Here is a 20,415-nt window from a genome sequence, read left to right as displayed (position 1 = left end):
TCCGATATTTCCCTAGAAGCAGATAATTACTGGTGCTCTACAAAATTTGCATTGAGGTACGAGAGTGTTTGAATTGCTTCAAAGCCCAAACAAACTTCCTTCCCGTTGCCACGTCTACTTTCCACGCATTTGCATCATGACGTTTTTAAACTCCTCAAAGGACACTTCACCGTCACCGTCCTCATCGGCTTCTGCAATCATCTCACGCAATACGTCATCGCCAGGATTCTCACCCAGTAGCTTCGACACTTCCTTCAGGTTTTCAAATGAAATCTTTCCCTTCTTGTCAAGGTCAAATAGCTGAAATGCCTTCAGTACCTCTTCCGGTGAATCCTTCTGGGCCATACGTGACTTCACCACACGCTCAAACTCGCCGTACTCAATCAGGCCATTGGCGTCCGTGTCCATTGTGCGGATCATACGCTCCACCTCATCCCGCGGCAGATCACCAAAACCGAGTCCCTTCATTGCCAGTGCCATCTCTTCTGCATCAATGGCACCGGAGCCGTCGGCATCGAAAAGGTTGAACGCCTCTCGGATTTGCTCATCAGTAAGTGCGGCCATTGTTTATCAGTGTATTTGTGCTGCTCGCAAACAAGAAAAACTTTAACAAAAAAAACTTTAGAAGGACTATTAAAAACCTCCATTTTAATAAGAGTGTAAGAATAAATAAGAGGATTAAGAGAACCTTTGAAGTGAGAAGGAGTTTCACTCAATAGGTCCAAAAAATAAGATAAAATAAGAATAAAAAAAACCACCATACCCAGCCTTTATTAGCTCCACGATCGCATGAACACAAGACATCTCTCTTTCTTTCTTTCTTTCTTTCTTTCTTTCTTGATACCTTAAATATAATGTAAGGGGGAGTGAAAAAAATATATTTATTACAATCTACTTTGAAAACTCACTCACTATATTTTTCCTATCACTCTATTAAAACCTTTCTTCCACATTTTGAACTGCGAGATATAATATTGTACCGGCGATTGACCCAACTGCTTCTGATGCCCAATAAACCCATAGTGATGCCATTGGAGTGCACCCGGTATCTGAAAACGATACAAAACAACGGACAACTATCAACGAAGTAGCGACAGCAGGATTGAAGGCTCCTCCTGAAATGGAACCACATGTTAAACCACCCACAAGAACAGCAGTACCAATTGCGAAACCATAAAAATTATTATCACGTTGCTTGCTGATTGCAACATGTAGAACGACAGAAGTCAAAACGAAGGTAAAGATACTTTCTGCTAGAAAACCTCGTAACATTTGCAAAAAGTCCAAACCCATATTGGGCACTGGAAATTCATTACCGTGAATTAATACACAATAAAAGGCCGCTGCCACACCACCAAGCATCTGCGCTATAAAGTAGAACAGCAAACGAGATTTTCCAAAATTGGCAGAGCTAAGAAAAACAGCAAAAGAGACCATTGGATTCATGTGACCACCACTCATATAACCGAAGGAAAAGACCAACGACATGAGCATAAACCCCACAGAAAATGGAGACATCTCTGCGTTATTCATAGTACTAAGTGGCACGGTAAGAACCAATAAGAAGGTTCCTATAAATTCCACAATTACTGCGGAGAAAAATGCGTTGAAGTAGCAACTTCGTAAGAAGGCAAATTTGCTTACGCCACCAGTTGGATTGAGAGCAGTCTTTCCTTTGTCAACCTGGGGCACCGGCTCCGTCTTTGCAGTATCATCTGAGAGCATACTTATTAAGTGCTACTTTTTTTCCTTTTGGGTTTCTTCCTTTTAGTTAATATTCCCGTATGGAAAGAGAAAACAGGAAGAAAAGTAAAAAAGCAAAGAGAATTAAGCTAATAAAAACAGACATATACTATGCTTTAATTTTCCAGAAATAGAAAAAAAAAAATTTTTATTGTTTTATAATTCCATTGTCTACTTTTTTTTCGGATTTCCTCACTTTCGCAAGTCATACAGATGCCAGGTTTGAATCAACTTCCAGAGAGTCTCTGTGAAAGAAGGAAAAGGGAGAGAAACAGAGAAAAAAAAAAGAAGAAAGGCAGTTGCATATCTGCAACTCTTTTCTTCTTGTGCAAACTTACATGCGTGGTTGCCACAAACCTGGTCCTAAGCTACATCCAACAGTGTCACTTCGAATACGATGGTGGTGTCAGGAGGAATCATACCTGGAAATCCGGTGGAACCAAAAGCCAAAGAGGGAGGCATGGTGAGTCGGCTCCGCTCTCCTTTTGACATCTGCACGATTCCCTCGTCCCATCCCTTTACAACTTCCCCACACCCCACACGAAAAACAAAAGGCCTTCCACGTTCAATAGTGGAGTCAAACTTTCTACCATCGGGCAAAAAACCAACATAATCAAGGGTCACAATACTGCCTTTGCGTGGGATAGTTTTCCCATCTCCCTCAATAATCTTGTCCATCAGAACGCAGTCATTCTGGGGCATTATATCCTTGAATATATCTGTTCCGTTACTCCTTTGATTGTCTTTTTTTTTCTATTGCTCTTCTTTCTGGTTTTTCCTTCTTACCCCTTGCTGTTGCTGTTGTTTTACTCTTTCGTTCAATTTACTTAGAAGAAATGCGTCACCTGCGCTTTCGTTTCCTCTCCCAAGGTCAACTCTGTTCTGATGGGAAGGGTAGTAAATCAAGGAGAATTTCCTGGTGTCTGCTCTATTTCTAGAACCAAAATAACAAAAAAAAATGTCAAGAAAAGGAGCAAAATTAGAAGAAAAGGACAAATAAGAAACGAAAACGGTGGCACTGAATTCAAGCACTTATTTACAACAGATCACATCAAAAAATCTTTATTTCCCGCCTATTTCACATTTCAAGTCCCAAAAATTCAAGTATTACCCCTGTTTTTAAATAGATTTGTCACCAAAGGTTTTCCAGGAGAGTTTTTTTTAGCGATTTTGTATCACACTTCCTCAGTGCACGGTATAATGTATTCTCTTTTTTCCTTTCATTTATTCGATTCTCTTTGCTATTTTCCGTTCTGCTTCACTTTTTTGTTTTCTTTCCTTCTCTTTATCTCTCTCCTTCGGTGAATTTTTTGTGAAGTTCCTTTCTTCCTTGGCCTTATACACTCACCGAGTGTTGCAAAGGGAGGTGATAACGACACAAATCGTTGTACAACATATGCTGTATAAAGCAAAAAGGGGGGTGTCTGCAATGTTAGAAACAATTATAGATGCAAAAAGAAAACAAAAAAAATGCATCTTTCCATATAAAACGTACTGTATATAATATTATAGAAAAAGACAAAGCATATATACATACACAAACAGACATATATATAGTGTATGTATATGCATGAAAATATATGCACGCAAAAAGTAAAACGTATAATTTTTTTATTTTTTTTTTCTCCACGAGTGTATGAAGAATATACGATGAGTTCCTAGAGGGAGGGGAGGAAAGGGATGACAATCCGGTATATACATATATACATATATATATAATTTGCAGTATTGGATTTATTCCTCGTCACCACATGGGTTCAAAGAAAAACACACACAGAAACTCATACATCCCTCATTTATTTCTCTTCAATAGGGATCAACTTTTCTTTCTTATCTAATCGGTGCATGAATTATACTTCCAATAAAGACTTTACATCTTTTTGAACCCTTGGTTTAAAAAAAAAAGATATGTGTATAGTGGAGTTGATTACAAAAAAAAAGGTGTTACCTCTCACTCCCTTCGATGACCTCGACGCTCCTATACCCACCACTCCTCATGTACTCAATCGCAAATTTCCACAAAAAGCAAATATATAATTGTCTCATTTTTGTGTACGTTATTCCAGTACATCTTTCTCCTCTTTCACGTCTTGTTTATTGGTGTTTTTTTTTTTTATATCCATCATCTTTCTTCTACACTACTTTTTTTTCTTTACTTCATCTCTTGTATAGAATCCAGGTTAGGTCTTTACGCCATCCGAGCTACAATTGAAACACCCGTTCAGTGAATAGGATGGACTATTTCTCTTGGATTATTACGTTTTTTTTTTTTTTCATAGTATATGCGGGAGAAGGGGGAGGAGAGGGAGGGAAAGGGGTAACCAAGTGAGGGTTTTTTTTTCTTGTATAAACACCCCTCCTATACATAACCTATTTGGACACAATGTATATAAACTTAATAATGAAACTGAGGGGAAATAATCAATGAAAAGGAGTAGGGGTCATGTCTCCATGGTCCTCGCGGTTTAGAGCCCTTCCGTGGGTTCGACGTTGATGAAACTTCATATGGCGCTGACGACGATGATGGTGGCAATGGTGCTGGTGGTGGTGGTAATGGTAATTGTACTGTTAGTCCTGGCGAGGGCATATTCATTCCTTCAATTGGAATTGCAGGTCGCGGTGGAGCTGGGATTGGTGATAACACTGAGAGTGGCGTCTCCACAACAATTGTGTTGCGTGGCATGTGTTTTGCTCGATCCGGCATAGATCCGCGCAAACTGGCGACGGCGGCCAACACTTCACGAGAATGCGATGGTACCAACCAAACACCTTCAACACCCCGCACACTATCGAAGAAAATTCGATGATGGTATTTCAGGAGACTGGATACGGCAGAATCCCGTAATGTCACCCAGGCACAGCCTTTTCCTCGATTAGAAGTCTTGTTACGGTGGTTCTCCACTGAAATAAGAGCATCAGACGGGATCTGCAAAACTGTTGAGATAAGCCACTTTACCATTGGAACAGTACCATCACGTCGAAGTTGTCCAATAAACATTCGCTGTCCTTCAGAACGTGATACTTGACAGCAAGGTTTAAGGCGCAAGGTACGAAAGTTTCCTAACATTCCGCACTCAGAGCACACCCATGAACCACGTGTAGATGACAACTGGGCCTCAATCATACCTTCATTCATCATAAGATCTTCATGACACGGAATGAATAAAGCTGGTGTTGTATTGCGTGGAGGTCGGCATACAATCAAGAAGGACAATGACAAGCGCAAGAAAAACTTGTTTACACCTCGTGCACGTAGTACACTTTCCCATGGCAGAAAATTCATCACACGAAGAAGGATGTCTTCAACAAGGAGAGCATGAGTAGGGACGTTTGTGTATTCCTCATCAGCTTGTGAAGGAATAATTACCCTTTCGCCGACACTGTCAGAATCTCCAGCAGAAGAAGCACTAATATCCACATCCGAAAGATTCTTAGGTATCTCAGGGGATCCGAGAGGAGCATGGTTCGTACTCACAAGACCCATCTCTAACGCGAGACGTTCAGTGCTTAGCATATCACGTTCCTCCCTTCCGTCTTCTGAGACTGCATCCGCAGCAAGAAGAAGCATCAAAGCACCCACCTCGCTTTTCGTTAACCGGCCAGAAACTCGTCTTGATCTGCTGTTGAATACTTCAGGGGTTCCGAAGTCGACACGGCTTGAGCGCGACCTTCGTTCGGTCCGAGTAGACCTTCTGCTCATGCTCAGCTTGCAGGGGTGGGAAATTACAAACTTCAGCGAGAGAAAGATAGAAATAGAAAAAAAAAAGGCATAAAAATTATTATTGTAATCATTAATTTTTTAAAACATAAAAAAAAACGGAAGAATCAAATATATATAACAATAGCGATAATAACAATAATAAATTTTTAAACAATGTAAGAAAAACCAAGTGGTAAGGATTTTATAGAATTTGATCTAATACCGTGGAGATATAAGATCAAGAACTTCTTTCCCAGGCATTGCATGTAAGGTCCGCTCCCCAGATAGAGCATCCTCTGTCTCCTCAAGTTTTATACCACTACTTTGCCCACAATCTGTAATCCAAGCACGACTTACAGGTGTACCACAACGTGAACCGCATAGCCCAGCTACTTTGCTTACAACATCCCATCCTTCTAATACCTGTCCGCAAACAACAAATTTTCCATCCAATTGCTCGTTTCGAGCTAAATTAAAAAAGAATTGAGAACCATTTTGGTTTGGACCGCTGTGAGCCATAGCCACTGTTCCAGGAAGATTTTTACCTGCTTTTCCGTCAAAGCTTTCATCAGGAAAAGGAAACCCGAAGACGCTAACATTTCCACGACCATCCTTACATAGGATGTCACCACCCTGTACGATAAACCCAGGAATAATCCTGTGGAATGGAATTCCCTTATAGTATAGAGGGCACTGACCATGACCACGTTCACCAGTACAGAGGGAACGAAAGTTCTCCGTGGTTTTAGGCACAGTGTCACGAAACAGTTCTACAGACACTCGTCCCAGTGCATCCCCTTCAACCGTAATATCAAAAAACACAACCGGATTCGAAGCAATTGACGGATAAGGCATAAAAGCTTGCAATGACCCTCCTCTTTGAACTCTTAGCAATACACGTGTCCAGCTTATCATGAGTTGTATAGAAGAGAAAGATAACCTATCACTCTCTTTCTCTCTCACTATATATATATATATATATATATATATATATATATATATATATTCCCTGCAATTATTTTCTTTTAGAAGAGAAAAAAAAAACAAGAGAAAGAGGAAAAGCCAGGTAAAAAAAAAGAGACAATAACTACAGAAATGTATCATATCCGAGAAAACCAAGGAAAGAAGAAAAGAAAAGTCATAAAATTAAAGCCTAAAGAAAAGGTGAAGGCGATTCTCTTTCTTTCCATCCGTTCCTCTCTTCTTTTAGAGTTTTGATGTTTTCGTTTCTCTTTCCTTTCTTTGCGCTGTTCCTCCCCTGTCCTACCCAGAGATACATATAGAAATAGATAAATATGATTTTTTTTTCTCTAATTGCCGCTGAAGCGAGCAAAATAAGAAGCTTGTAAAAAAAAAAAAAGAGTCCTAGTCTGACATATAGAAGAAAAGGTATATCACCCCTGTCAAACCATGCATTACCTTTCGTTTTCTTTTTTCCTTAACAAATACAGTAAAACTTTTTCAGAAAACTTTTTTTTTCTTAACACCCGCACATTGTCTTCTTTTCCTTGGCAGCAGGAGCAGGGTCTGGAGCTGGAGCTGGAGCAGGGGCAGGGGCAGGCTTAGCAGCTGCTGCGGCTGCGGCTGCGGCTGCTTTCTTCTCTGCTGCCTCTTTGGCTGCTTGCTCCCTGGCTGCTGCTTCCTTTTCTGCTGCTTCCTTGGCTCTCGCATATTCTTTCCTCTGCTTCGCCAAAGCATCCCTTCCTTTGTGTCCATAGATTGCTCCCATAAGCACTTCGGCTGGAATAGACCCGGTGTTGTTCTCATCTAGAACATCAAAAAGAGCGTCAATCTCATCATTGGTAAGAGCATCTTCACTTGATCCTGTCTTTGCTGCAGCATCTTGAAGGGAGGCACGAGTAACCGAACCATTCGGTGCAAGCACAGAGATGTGTTTCGCCATCGCTTCTGAGTCAAGACAGTTATCAGGATTTTTCTCGCAAAGTGAGACAAATTCATCCTTCGTCAGCAATCCAGGATATTTTCCAGAGGCAGCCGCCTCCTCCATCGTAGAAAGCTTAAACCGGTATCCAGATTCAAGTGCAGCAACGAGGGCTAGAGACGGTGGAACGACCTTCTCACCATCGTCACGCGTCAATTGACGTTTCTCAAAGGCTTCAACGGCGGAAATAGGCATAGATCGGAGATGTGCAAGAAAAAAAAATCTACCCCACAAACGGAGACATAGCAATTGATAATGAAAAAAAAGAGAATAATAATAATAATAATAATAATAATAATAATAATAATAATAATAATAACACAATAACCACATCAACAAGAGTAATAATAAGAATAACAATATGTTTAAAATATCAATAAAAAGCACGCCAATCTCAGGAAACTATTATGTAATTAGCATAAGTATCAACTTACTGTAACTGATGGACCATTCTGCGATAAAATCAGAGTCGTTCCATAGACATTGAAGTAGAAATAAACAAACCCAAATTACCTACGCGACGGAATACAGATCCCATTTCATTTGTTTTGGGGTTCATTTTGCTTGGGTATAGTTTATTATTAAAGACTATCCAATCAAATTCGTTATCAAATCCCTTTCCATTACCGGTAGCAAGAGCACGTGATCGTTGTGAAGGCATATGGGTTTTACTTCCTCTTAAAGAATAAGGAACTTCTCCATTAGAAGAAAGCAATCTTTGTGTGGCACGTAACTCTAGAAATTGTGCAGAAAGTTGTTTTAGTGTTTCGTCATTCTCATGTATACGAAGTGCATCCTGTACTATAGATTCCGCTTTCTCAAAGTCATCTTGATATGCAACAGCAGCAGCCCATGCCGCATATCCTCTAGCTCCACCAGAAGATTTTAATTTTGGCTTTGGCTGTAAGAGTGCCGCTTCTCTACCGTTAAACTCCGCCTCTTTGAATTCACCATTCAATAGAAATCCCACTGCCAAATTTGCATGAGCCACAGCTTGTGCGTCTTCATCATGACAAAACATTAAGGCACCGGCAAGCATAGAAGTAGCTTCATCGTAGTGACCACAACTTATACAACCTTCAGAAACGGTTGTGAATAACTGAATTAATTTTTTTTCATCAACAGCTGTACATTCTGGGGGAGAAACAATGTCACCTACAAAATTACCTAGTTCCTTTCCAATAGAATCAGCCCCCCCTCTACTAATATGTAACTTTTCTTCATCAGATATAGGAAGTGGATCATCAAAACTTTTTCTAGCCAGACGCCGGTGAGGGGTACTTCCTCCTGCTTGAATCAATTCCCGGTATTCATATAAATCATCAAGAAAACGTTCCCTTAACGAAGGAGTAGATATGACTGCACGAACACCAACTGGTGATATTTTAACTCCAAGTTGTTTCTCAAATTTTTTCATAGGTTTAAGTAAAGGTATTACACTTGGTTTTATGGCTGTATAACCACGTGTGAACTCTATTTCTGGAGAAGCTTCTAAAGCATCAAACAATTCTGTGGAAGCATTTATAAGCTCAGAAACAGGGTTCTTTACAAAGCAATGAAGCCACTCTTCCACTTCAACTGGAACATGTGCCTGTTTATAAGTTGCCAAAAATTCCTGCAAGCGGAATGGCACCTCTCTCCCGGTTGGAAAACAACCTAACGTCCACCAGTACTTCATAGTGTACGGACCTGGTCCATGTGGGCCTGGAAATCGATAGAGATATAGCGTTGGGTTCATAGACATATGTTTTTGATGCTTGGATCCCGGACCCCAACCACCTCTTTGGTAGCTATGAAGACCTCGATTACGCAAAAACATAATTTGATATCTTAACCCTATGAAACTACAAAGGTAGAAAAAAATATGAAAAATCAAACAAAAAAACTCTATAAACTATAACATTAATTTTTTTTACCATCACAAATACAATATATATATATATATATATATATATATATATATATATATATATATATACTAATCTATGTATGAGTGTATAAACCCTTGTTCCAAGTTCGCCATCCGTAGCGGATACCTTATTTATCTCAAAATAAGAACAAAAACAAAAACACTACTCTGCGAATTGTTTCAGGAGGCGTAACCAATTAAGATATTCATCTTCTTCGAAAAAATGTGCTTGTGCCATTATGTATTCCGCAAATCCGTTATTTACACCTCTTTCATCAAGGTAATCAAGAATTTCATCAGAAAAGTCATCATCTAATTCGTTTAACATAGGCCCACGATATCGTCTGTCTCTGCTTCTTCGACAATCCAAGTTCCTCTGTTGTCCGTGTTTTTTAAGTGAGTCGGTAAAGTGACCCGTCGATAAAAGGGAATCACGAGCAACCTCTAATTCTTCTTGGTTCCTGTGAATAGCTAATGAATCCATTACCAATTCCATATCTATAGATGTCAAACCAAACTCCAACGCTCCTGGAACTCGTTCCTTCTGAACGAATAAAGAAAAAAAAAGATACTCTTCTTCCTCGCGTTCTCCATTATCCATGCGATAAGTTCCTTCATACTGTTTTACCTCCATTAAAGCTATAACATGTAACTCCTCTTTTCCAAAATCTCGAATATTAACCGTCTTTCGAAGATCGAATCGATTGCTATTCAACTGGTGTTCTAATTTCCACCCAGTAGGAACAATAGGTTTGGGAGGAAGAAAATCACGAAGCTTCTCTTCATTTTCTTCACGAACGGTTAGCGTATATAGTTTACGATGACGACGGGGTAAAACTCTTCGTCTCACTTCCTGAGAAATCTTTTCGCCTTTTAGTACTGACTCTGGGATTTCTGAAAACGCCCGTGTCATGAGAGTTTGGCGGGTCCTTTGAATCAAACTATGCATTATTCAACAAAACGTTAAAAATATTTTATTGAGCAAAAAAAAACCCTTCAAAATTATTCTCAGAAAATAAAAGTTGGGAAAAATCGATGCTCCTTTTTTTTTTTTCTTGACATCCAACGAAAGAAAAGGTTCAAAGAGGTGCTACAAACAATAAGGAGACTGTGCAGAAAAACAAAAGATGAAAAAGAGTGCGGTTAAATTAAGAAAACCAAAAAACTGAAAGAAAAATACTTCTCGGGAAAGGGAAAGGAAGGGGTGAAGATTGAGAAACGGTACGCCCCTATGTTATCAAGAAAAAAGGAAAAACATCACGCAGTGTATACTGAAATCACCCCATCCCCCCACCAAACCCTCACCACCACTCTTCGCCGGGGAAATTGGAAAAACGGGCCTAAAGAAACAAAGAACCTGCAATAATAAACCAAAGAAAAAAAAACCGCACCGCACAAGCACACACCACAAGCGAAAAAAAAAACGAGCCCTTTTTTTCCGTCCCAAAAAGCACCTCATCAGCTTTTGTTCGTTTTTTTTCTCTGCACGCGCTGATTGAAGAGGCAACGCGTTCACCGGAGATGGGGAAAAGGCGGCCAAAAAGAACCCCGGGGGAATTCCCAAGAAAAGAGGGGGAGACCGCGGAAAAGAAGCCGTGCATTTCGCGCCCGGCCTCCTCCGACAACGCCCTCTTTGGGAATAGCTGGGCCCCCGGGTTGCTTTTCCCGGCGGTTTTCGCCGGGCCGCCGCAGCCCCGCAGGGAAACCCCCCAAAAAAAAACAACCGACGGATGGCCTGGGCGCGGCTTTTCCTTCCATTAAAAGGAAAAAAAATTGAGAAAAAAAAAATGTGGATGGTCTGCTGTTTGCGGCCGCCTTCGGGGAACAACGGCAACAAGCTGCAATGGACCTCAAAAAACTCCCTGCTCTCGAAAAAACCGTTTTGTTAATTGTGGAAAAGGTGGCCTTAAAAGCGCTTTAACCCGCACCCCGATCTCCCCAGTACAATGCCATTGTTTTTGGTCATTTGCCCTCTCGAAATTACCACCGCCGAATTCTTTGCCAAAACTAAATGAAACTATATTGACCATATCCATCTAAACGTAAAATATTCGCGATTACCAACTCCTTGTCCAACAAGATGTTTGAATGTGTTTTCGTGTTTTTTTCTTTTTTCTATTATTTTCAAAATTGCGGTGTTACCGACCCATGTCCGTAATGAAACGTTATATTTCCCTAGAAATTCTTCTATGGCCAAATGAATGGTGAAAGCCTTTGCTTAAGAAATTATTAGGAGCGTTCGGTTCCACGCACTATCTTTTGAGAAAATCGAGTCTGTTTCTATAAGGAACAATGCGCCCCATCCATACATGGATGCATGCGTTTTCAGCGTGGGGGTAACTTGCTGACTTTTTCCAACGTTGGGCAGGCCTATTCCTCAATAAATTGAGGAATTTTTGCTCAAGTTTCAATGCATAAGTTGATAAATTAGCTACATCTTGAGGACGCCGTAACCCTCAATTAGGAGATGGCAGTTGTCTGGTCTCCAGCTTCAAAAAGAAATTGTACGGAAACAAGAATCCCGAATGCGTTCCCACTTTATGCGTCATACGGAAAGTTGCGATCTCCATTTATTTAACAGAAGATCTCTGAAGAGATGGCGTTTTGTTCAAACACCGCATTGCCTTTTCGTTTAGAAATATTTTTTACTTGTTGTGGTTAAATTTTACACTTATAAACTCATATTACTTTACGTTCATCTGTTGTTATCCAATTGCAGCCCTGCACAGATGCACATTGTGCGTGATTTCTTTGGCTCATTTTTCCAAAATGCTTTACAATCCACTTGTGGGGATGCTGTCGACCCACACATAAATTCTCAAATCAGTTTGTGCTGCAAACTGGGGTCACGCTATTTCCGAGTCGCTTGCAAGGACCCTGGTGATGGTATGAGGGGATTTTTGGACTACATTTATAGCCCATAGGAAGCTATGTGAACACCGCAAGTTCTCTCGATTATGTTATACAAGGGAAATTGTTCAGCATTTCTTCGCTGAGTTCGACATGGAAAAATAACTTCCTCAGGTGGAATGACGGCGCCGTTTCACCATGCACCGCGCCAAGGCAGCGCGAAAAGCGACCAAATGGCGCCACGGCCCCGCAACCCCCATGATTTTTTTTTGTTCTTTGTTACGACCGCGACTCCGCAATGGAACGCAGCTTCTGCCCTGACGGCGTTTCCCTTCCGCCATTGCCAAAAGAGCATTTCGCCGACCCTGCCGTTGGTAGGAGAAGGCGGCGCTGCGCAAACGCCACCCCGCCCCACCCAATAGGCAACCGCCGACCCTTTTTGCCCATTCTCAACTGGAACTCTTTTTCCCTTTGTCGCGAAGGGAACGGGCACCGCACCACAATCACGCCGCGTAAAACCGTTTTTGCCTCTTTTTTGGCGGGGGCGGTCGGCGAATGAGGTTTCCCCACCCTCCGCCCGTTGAAGGGGCAAACGACCTTCTTCTAAAACCCCGCGCGGTTGTTCAACCCCCATGCTCCTTTAGGAGTGCGCCGTTTGCCTTGGAAAAGCGAGCAGCCCCGGATAAGCCCAAAGCAATACTAGTCCTTCCTTCAACTTTTCCGTGTTGTTTGTGGTTGTGGCCCTGGTAACTTGCCGGGCTCTGCGGGGTGAAAGTGCCTTTGGATCCCTGTGATTCCCCAGTTTTCCCGAATAACCGGGATCTGGTTCGTGTCCGACTCCTGTCGTTTCCGCGCGTCTCACAGCGCTTCTCTTTTTTGAGAATACAACTATTCCACGCAAGCGTAGCGTATTTTCAACGACCTTTGCGGTTAAGAATGGTCAACTTGCCGTTTTCTCCCATGCCTTTTTATGGTTATTCTTACACGCGTCGTGTTTCACCCTCTGATGGCGACGTATCTTGCAGCCCTCTGTTGATCGTTATTGAATGTTTTTTTTTCTTTTTTTTTTTGGAGGGTTACCCAATGCACAATCACGGACTCAGAGTTCTAGCGGTGTGGAACGAGAAAATTCACCCTTGAAGCTGTGCAATTTCGCTCCGCCCGCTATTGGTTCCCCAAGTCTATGTTGACAGCACTCCATATTGTAGGAGTGGGGCCATTCTGCTTATAAAATCCGATTTCCATTTTAACACTGGAAGTGCCCGTTGGGTGGGATCTGTTGATGTTTTTTTTTTTTTTAGGTCTTCTAGAAATATTTTGCGTGGGGTTCGCCCTCGTTCCTGGTAGCGTGGTCCATGTTCCTGACCATATTGAGCGGCTCTAATTTTTGCCATTTGAAAGCTAACAATGAATACAGGCATAGGCCTTTATTGAAGTTTCACATCGTTCTTCTCTGCAGGCGCGCCAAATCTTCCAATTATTTATACTCTTTGCTACCAGGTTTGGCATGCCGACATGCGTTTTGCAACGCGATTGGACCTTCCGATGCCAAAGGCACGGCGCACGGATTGCGAATTGAAGCGGGAATTATTGCTGCCACGTTTTCCGGTGTTATATCTATGCGGCAAATTTTTGATGCGAAAGCCATCCGATTGATATTTGGGGTTTTGGAATTTTCTCAAAGTATTTATTTGGTATAGGGATTCCATATCATCTGCGGTTTCAGAAGTCATTGTTTCCCTCTTCGATGGTCGTTTTTTTTTTCTTTTTTTTGGCCTTTACTTTTGGTTTTCAAAGTTACACGACATATCCATATATTTTATCTAAACGTTTCAGCATCAACACCGTCTGGCTTTATTTGGTAGCGGGGCCGATTGCCTTCTCTTTGCCTTTGGCGGTGCCTGAAAGAAAAAGGGGGTCATCCTTGCATTCTGGGGGTTCCACCGTTCCCCGAAACCTTGGCACCCGAAATTGCCAGTTGAGAGTTGCCGTTTATAAAACGCATAGCTGGCTATACAGCATTCTGCCCAAATGGGTGTGTTCGACAAGAAAAGCCCCTCGCCACGAGTTGCGTTTACCAACGGCAGGGGTGCACCTCATGCTTCTTCATGGGCTTGACCTCGTGTTGCCGGAATGAGGAAAATGTTTCCGATATGTTGCTAGAAGATGTTTGGGGTATGATTCAAACAGATTGTACCACTGCGCCTTCAAAAATGAGCATGTCTTCCTCATGACGTGAACCCAAATCCCGTGACCTTTTGTTTCAGAGTCGAGTGCCCTGGAGAACTGTTTTTCCTCGTTTTTCCATTTGGAGGTGTCTTGGTTGGTATTTCCTCCGCCGGATACCTCCACATAACTTGCTTTATGGACACCCTGGTGGGAAAAATGGGTTGGTAAATCTCTTTTTTTTTTTGTTTTATTTCTTTTTGAATTGGTAATTCTTTCATTTTCAACCCAACGTTTCTCTGTAGGTCCTCGCGCCTTGTTGAATTCGTCGTCTCCAGAAAAAAAGAATCCTTGGTGATGCCGGCCACCACAACGTGGCGTCAAGGTCCAGTACTCCGTATTGTCGGAGGAAGCCTGGAGCCAGCGATTTTTTTCTTCTGGAAGACTCGCTGGCGCTTAAGCTACGGCGTCGCACAGCACCGGGACCAGCCGCGTCGTGCTGGGGCAGAACTGAATCCAAGAAGGTCCTGGGGCACTTGTCGACGTGCTGTCGGCAGTATCACCTGTACCAAGTTACTGCTGAGCGGTGATGTGGAGGAGAATCCCGGCCCTTCCCTGCGAGGTATGCGGTGGAACCCAGCTGGACTTACCCAGGCCAAGAGGCTTGCTCTCCACAAAACCCTGGTTGAGGAAAACGTGCCATTCGGCCTTCTAAGCGAGACGAAAATGTCTTGTGCGGAAGCGTCGAGTTTCACAATCGCTGGTTATCAACATCATGGCGTGCCCCGCCCCTCTAAAGGTGGCGGCGCTTCGATTCGGGTTCGTGAAGACCTGCTGGTGGAAGTAGGATCGTCTGTTGTGGCGAGCATTGGGTATACTCACACGACGATCCACTTGACAGAAGGGCTGGCGCTCTCAGTGACGTCAGCATACTTCCCCCAGGGAGATCATTTGCAGCATCGCAACTGGACGCGCTCTTGACGACTAGCGGACCCCACCCCATTGGTGCAGATGCTGAAACGCATGCGTTGGCCTGGGGTCGCGCGATCCCACCTGATACACGTGGCGATGTACTGGCGCAATGGTGCCTAGATAACGATTACGTCATACAGAACAATGGAGAAAGCACCCGCCACACTACACGTCACGGTCTGTCCGCGCCGGACGTGACACTATCCCGAGAGTGTCGCATAGAGTCTTGGACAGCCAAGTTCTCTCCGGATAGTGACCATTATATCACCCTCTTCGAAGTAGTAGTAGGAGATGATGATGATGAGCCACTGCGGTTCCCTCGCCCCCGTGCCCCACTCTATGCATGGAAGAAGGCGAAATGGTCTCGTTTTAGACAAATGTCAAATGCTCAATGCCGAAAACTACCAACACAGAAGATGAGCGTTCACAAACGAGAACGTTTACTCGCCTCCGCGATCCGCATCGCAACAGCTGCAGCGGTCCCCCGCGGAGGACGAGACACTGCCCCTTTTGGACTCCAGAACTCAGTGAGATTGAGTCGGAGATCCACCAATGCAAAGCCTCTGTCTATAGAGACAGGTTGGCAGCACGCCGCAGAGAGATGCTGAGACAAGCCTCCCATAAAAGATGGAAAGCCCTCTGCGGCAAGATGGCCGTAGCAGACGGCTGCCGTTGGAACATTGTAAAGAGGATTTACGCCCCACGCCCAACGAGCACCCCGGCGATAAAGATTAACAACACGGTGCTCACGGAAAATCAGAAGCCCAAGCACTTTATCCGTTTGCACTCCACACGAGCCAGACGGCACCCACACTCCCACCCTCCGCCACCCATCCCAGTTGTTGGCGAGGAATTTGCACCCATTACAGAAGCGGAACTGGAACGGGCCCAGTGCCTTCTCCCGAAAGGAACGGCGGCTGGTCCGGATGGGATTTACAGCGAGGCTCTCCAACATTTGGGACCCAGAGCAAAAGCAGAAACCCCATAACTTTTCAATGGGAGTCTCCGCACTGGTATTGCCCCAGCTGCTTGGAAAGTAGGTGTTATTGCGCCCCTCCCTAAACCAGGGAAGAAGGCAACAGACCCAGACTCGTCTAGACCAGTCAGATTAACTATCTGTATTTCCAAACTAATGGAAAGGATTGTAGCAGCCCGTATTCGGGATGTTATTGAACCCAAGCTGACCCCACAACAATCCGGGTTCAGACCTGGCCACTCCACACTAGACCAATTACTACACCTGCGCGCAGCCCTCACGAGACCTTCATATGACTCGCGCAAAGGTGCCGTATTCGTCGATTACGCCAAGGCCTTCGATACTGTAGATCACGACCGCATTGTTAGTGCGATGCGAGAGATGGAGCTCCCACTCCACATCATCCGATGGCCAGCCTCATTTTTAAAAGGACGTCGGGCTAAAGTACGAGTCCAAGGAAAATCCTCACCACTAATGCTATTCCACCGCGGCGTACCACAAGGAACGGTTCTAGGCCCGCTTATGTTTATTATAGTAATGAACACTCTAAGCAAACGATTATCTCAAGTTCCTCTTCTGTACCACGGCTTTTTTGATGACCTCACGCTGGCAGCACGACGTGGGAACAGAGACGCCATTAACATTGTGCTACAAAGCGGAATAAATGTGGTTGATGGATGGTCCAAGAGCCACTTCATGGAAGTAAACGCAGACAAAACGAAATACACCCTCTTTGGATCATTGGACCCAAACCCCCTCTCCCTTTAACTACGCGGCACCCCTGTCGGTCTAGAGAAAGCTCCAAAACTTCTCGGAATTACATTCCAACACCATCGCGGAGTGTCCTCCCATTTAATACGGACGAGGCAACGCATGAATTTTCGTTTGTTGCAGCTCGCTGTAATCTCGTCCACCGCATGGGGCCCAAAACGGGATGTTTTGCGCGCTTTCTATCTAGCCCTAGTTCAAGCCCAGGCAATATACGGATTTGAGGTCTGGTACTGGGATGCTTCGCCCACGCGCCGCCAACAATTAGCAGCAGGCCAAAACAAAGCTGTCGAACCATAGCAGGAATCCCATTTGGATGCCGCTCCGACGACGCACTACGAGAAGCCCGTCTTCTACCACTAGAAACGACAGCCATGATACGGAGCCTCAAACACTTCTTACTATGCCAGGCAAGGTGTGGATCCCTGAAAGAAAGCGCTGATCAGGTTTACCACATGAACCACCCGGTCCGAAACTTCTATGTGCGCCTAATGAAGACATACCCAACGCTCCGTATAGAGCCACGCGAGTTGCCGCTATTAACACCGACACTGCGTTTCGGTAAGCGCGCTCGCTTCTTCACATCACTGGATAACGTCCCCGCTGACGACTCTGAAGAACGCAAAAAGGAAGCAACTGAGCGTTGGATAGCCCGACATTTCCGCCGCATGGGAGAAACACCACCACCCCGTACACATTATGAAATTTGGACTGATGGTTCGGTATTCCTGGGTGTTAAATCTGGGGCAGCGGCGATGATTTACAAGGATGGCGAACTGCTTAGCACCACGCGCAGAGGAGCTGGCCCCCTAGCCTGCAGCTACACGGCCGAAACCATAGCACTATATGAAGGATTGCGGAAACTACTCACGATATTACCGGCAGAAAACCCAACACCCTGCAGAGTTTCCGTATTCTCAGATTCGCCGTCTCTACTGAAAGCGCTCCGGACTGCTCCCCCTGACTGTTACGGATCCTATGCTCCGTAAACTATGGAACCTGATCCTCCAAGTGCGACGTCGCAAAGCCCGCATTCGACTGCAATTTATTTTCGGCCATTGCGGAGTAGAGAAGAACGAAAAATGCGACGCTGAGGCCAAAAAAGCTGCGGAGCATACCCAGAGGGATGATGCCTGGATTCCCGATGTTATTGCCTACGCCAAACGCATCCTCAAGGGGGAGGACACACCTCGTCCTTCCCATAGATGGCAAATCACAGGAAACTGGAACCCCACCAAAGACAACCCAGAACTAACCCGAGAAGAAGAAACAACACTTGCAATATTCCGCAAAGGAGTCTCGCATCGATATGGGTGGTTGCTGAGAAAAATCCAAACCCATATCCCCCTGGTTGTCGACGGTGCAACCCCAAGAGGCAAACGACTCAGCCCCACCGAAGCCGCAAGCAACGCAGAGACACCACCCCATGAGTAAAGCATCCGAGCCAGCAGCATGCACAGAGTGCGGAGCGCAATACTCATGCAGGAACGCCGCAGCGCTTCACATGGTTAACAGGCATGGTTTTAAGAAAGCCGATGCGCTTTGGAAACTCAAGTTTCCCCATGCACCACCTCCGCCGGACATACCGCCTGAGCCACCGCCGCCCAGACCCCCATCTCCGGTAAATACGTTACCTCTTCAATCAGCACATGCAGTGGAAAAACATCCCTTTGCATGCCATTTGTGTTGCCGAACCTTCCCCCAGAAAAACGAATCAACTCGCCACCTCAGGCGCATGCACAACGCAGAATGCCCTCCCACTGAAAGAAAGCGCCCAAGAGCAGATGAACCAATACCAGAGGGATCAGCATTTCCATGTGACAAATGTGAAATGGTAGCGCGCTCTAAAACAGGCCCCAAAGCCCACATTAGAGCACGCCATCCTGAGGACCCCAGTAGAGACGCACCCGGCACGCAGTTGATTCCACAGCCAGCATCGCTGCGCTGTGAATTTTTCTAAGGGATTTCGGTAACATAGGAGCTCTATCGTGCCATAAAAAGCAAAAACACCCACCTGGAACTCCGATATTGCCGATTACGATAAAGGTAACTTTTCCCAGAAATAAAAAACGTCAGCGAGACTCGTCGCCACCGGAACGTGAGGACCACGGCAAGTTTCATTGCGGTGTGTGTAAGAAGTTCTACGTCAACATGCCTTCACCCGCCATTCGCTGCAGAAATTTTCACCATGGCGAAGGCATGCCTGCCAAAGGAAAACCAAATCCTCCCGAAGCAAGGTCGAGAACATAAGAGACCTTGCGACCCTGATTTGCCCCACATGCAGCAGAGAATGCATGAGCAAATCAGGCCTCACACAACACCGCATGTCCCAACACGGGTATCAGCATATTCGCGCGCATACTAGCCAACACACCGACCGCGAAGAAACGGCAATGCATCTCTTGAGTTGCCCCGCCCTTCGCCCATTGCGAATGCAGTACGCTATAACAGATATTCCTCTCCAGAAACTGTGCTTTTCTAAACAGTTAGCCCAGTTCCTTCTGGCAGTGGAGCGGAACTATGCGATACCACAGACTTCGCGGTCCAGAACCCCTACGCCTCCTTCCTCCACCCTCTAAGGCCTCCACACCCCTCTAAGGCCAGCGGCGAGCTCGATTATGGAATCCCTGAAAGGATTAGTCTCAAGAGACGCTTGTCGCGATCCCCAAGAAGCAACAAAAAACAGAGGAGATTATTGAGGCCCAATCATTAACTAAAAAGCCAAAAATAACAAAAATAAATAGCAAAAGGAGAGTGGCCGACGGGCTCTGGGAAAGGACGGTGGGAGTAGAGAATCTCTCGTAGACTGTTTACTGTTCATAGATTGGTTATAAAATTAAAATAAAGCAAAACTTGAAAATAACAAAACTCAAATAATAAAAACCCCAAAATACCAAAATAAATATTACAAGAGCTTGAGGATCCCACAAAACGAAGGGATTTTTCTCTCAAGCACCGCTCTTCATAGACAGCAACCTTGTTGCTCTACGGTGGGAAGCTGGTAGCCGCACCGTTGGGGTAAAACCCATAAAGGCACGAGGGATAAAAAATAAATAATTATCCAAATCATCGGGAATGCAGGGATAGATAGGGAAAATAATATTTTCTCCTTTTTTTCTTTCTTTATAGGAAAAGCGACGCGCAGTTTATTCTTTCCCTTTTTATTCCCCGCTTCAGGCTGGTTCGGTGAGTAATTTGCTGGTCGCGCTTTTTACAGTTTGCGCGGAGAATCCTCTGAAGTCTCGGGCGCGGTAGGAAATACGTTCCGCTTTTTCCTGGGCGGCAAACGGCTCTCCAACAGGAGTAAAGCCGTCCCGCCCGGTTTTTTTTTTTTTGATAGCTAGAAAAGAATGATCGAGCCTTCCGCTGATATATTTTTTGTTATTATC

General features: G+C 44.4%; 8 protein-coding genes across 8 annotated transcripts; all 8 read right to left on the bottom strand.

Annotated features, from left to right (window-relative positions):
- Window positions 1-114: 114 nt before the first annotated feature.
- Window positions 115-564, bottom strand: LSM04_008520 (EF-hand domain; the record flags this gene model as incomplete). Its single annotated transcript, XM_067331903.1, has 1 exon — window positions 115-564. One exon carries the CDS (start codon window positions 562-564, stop codon window positions 115-117), a length of 450 nt encoding a protein of 149 aa, XP_067194222.1.
- A 369-nt stretch (window positions 565-933) lies between these two features.
- LSM04_003070 (Major intrinsic protein) lies at window positions 934-1,725 on the bottom strand (the record flags this gene model as incomplete). Its single annotated transcript, XM_067331902.1, has 1 exon — window positions 934-1,725. The coding sequence occupies one exon, from the start codon at window positions 1,723-1,725 to the stop codon at window positions 934-936; it is 792 nt and encodes a 263-aa protein (XP_067194172.1).
- Window positions 1,726-2,106: 381 nt separating this feature from the next.
- On the bottom strand, window positions 2,107-2,445 carry LSM04_005397 (FKBP-type peptidyl-prolyl cis-trans isomerase domain; the record flags this gene model as incomplete). The annotated part of the gene is made up of 1 exon (XM_067331901.1): window positions 2,107-2,445. The coding sequence occupies one exon, from the start codon at window positions 2,443-2,445 to the stop codon at window positions 2,107-2,109; it is 339 nt and encodes a 112-aa protein (XP_067194191.1).
- Window positions 2,446-4,138: 1,693 nt separating this feature from the next.
- On the bottom strand, window positions 4,139-5,443 carry LSM04_003631 (uncharacterized protein; the record flags this gene model as incomplete). The annotated part of the gene is made up of 1 exon (XM_067331900.1): window positions 4,139-5,443. The coding sequence occupies one exon, from the start codon at window positions 5,441-5,443 to the stop codon at window positions 4,139-4,141; it is 1,305 nt and encodes a 434-aa protein (XP_067194177.1).
- A 216-nt stretch (window positions 5,444-5,659) lies between these two features.
- LSM04_002742 (Cyclophilin-type peptidyl-prolyl cis-trans isomerase domain) lies at window positions 5,660-6,358 on the bottom strand (the record flags this gene model as incomplete). The annotated part of the gene is made up of 1 exon (XM_067331899.1): window positions 5,660-6,358. One exon carries the CDS (start codon window positions 6,356-6,358, stop codon window positions 5,660-5,662), a length of 699 nt encoding a protein of 232 aa, XP_067194168.1.
- Window positions 6,359-6,923: 565 nt separating this feature from the next.
- LSM04_004716 (EF-hand domain) lies at window positions 6,924-7,580 on the bottom strand (the record flags this gene model as incomplete). The annotated part of the gene is made up of 1 exon (XM_067331897.1): window positions 6,924-7,580. One exon carries the CDS (start codon window positions 7,578-7,580, stop codon window positions 6,924-6,926), a length of 657 nt encoding a protein of 218 aa, XP_067194188.1.
- A 268-nt stretch (window positions 7,581-7,848) lies between these two features.
- Window positions 7,849-9,204, bottom strand: LSM04_000268 (uncharacterized protein; the record flags this gene model as incomplete). The annotated part of the gene is made up of 1 exon (XM_067331896.1): window positions 7,849-9,204. One exon carries the CDS (start codon window positions 9,202-9,204, stop codon window positions 7,849-7,851), a length of 1,356 nt encoding a protein of 451 aa, XP_067194143.1.
- Window positions 9,205-9,457: 253 nt separating this feature from the next.
- Window positions 9,458-10,243, bottom strand: LSM04_003896 (Mitochondrial glycoprotein; the record flags this gene model as incomplete). Its single annotated transcript, XM_067331895.1, has 1 exon — window positions 9,458-10,243. The coding sequence occupies one exon, from the start codon at window positions 10,241-10,243 to the stop codon at window positions 9,458-9,460; it is 786 nt and encodes a 261-aa protein (XP_067194179.1).
- Between the last annotated feature and the right edge of the window lie 10,172 nt (window positions 10,244-20,415).

This window comes from Trypanosoma melophagium (genome assembly GCF_022059095.1).
Source record: "Trypanosoma melophagium isolate St. Kilda chromosome Unknown ctg13segment0, whole genome shotgun sequence".
Lineage (NCBI taxonomy): Eukaryota > Euglenozoa > Kinetoplastea > Trypanosomatida > Trypanosomatidae > Trypanosoma > Trypanosoma melophagium.
Note: the sequence above shows the minus strand (reverse complement) of the source record. Positions and strands in the feature narration are given on the sequence as shown.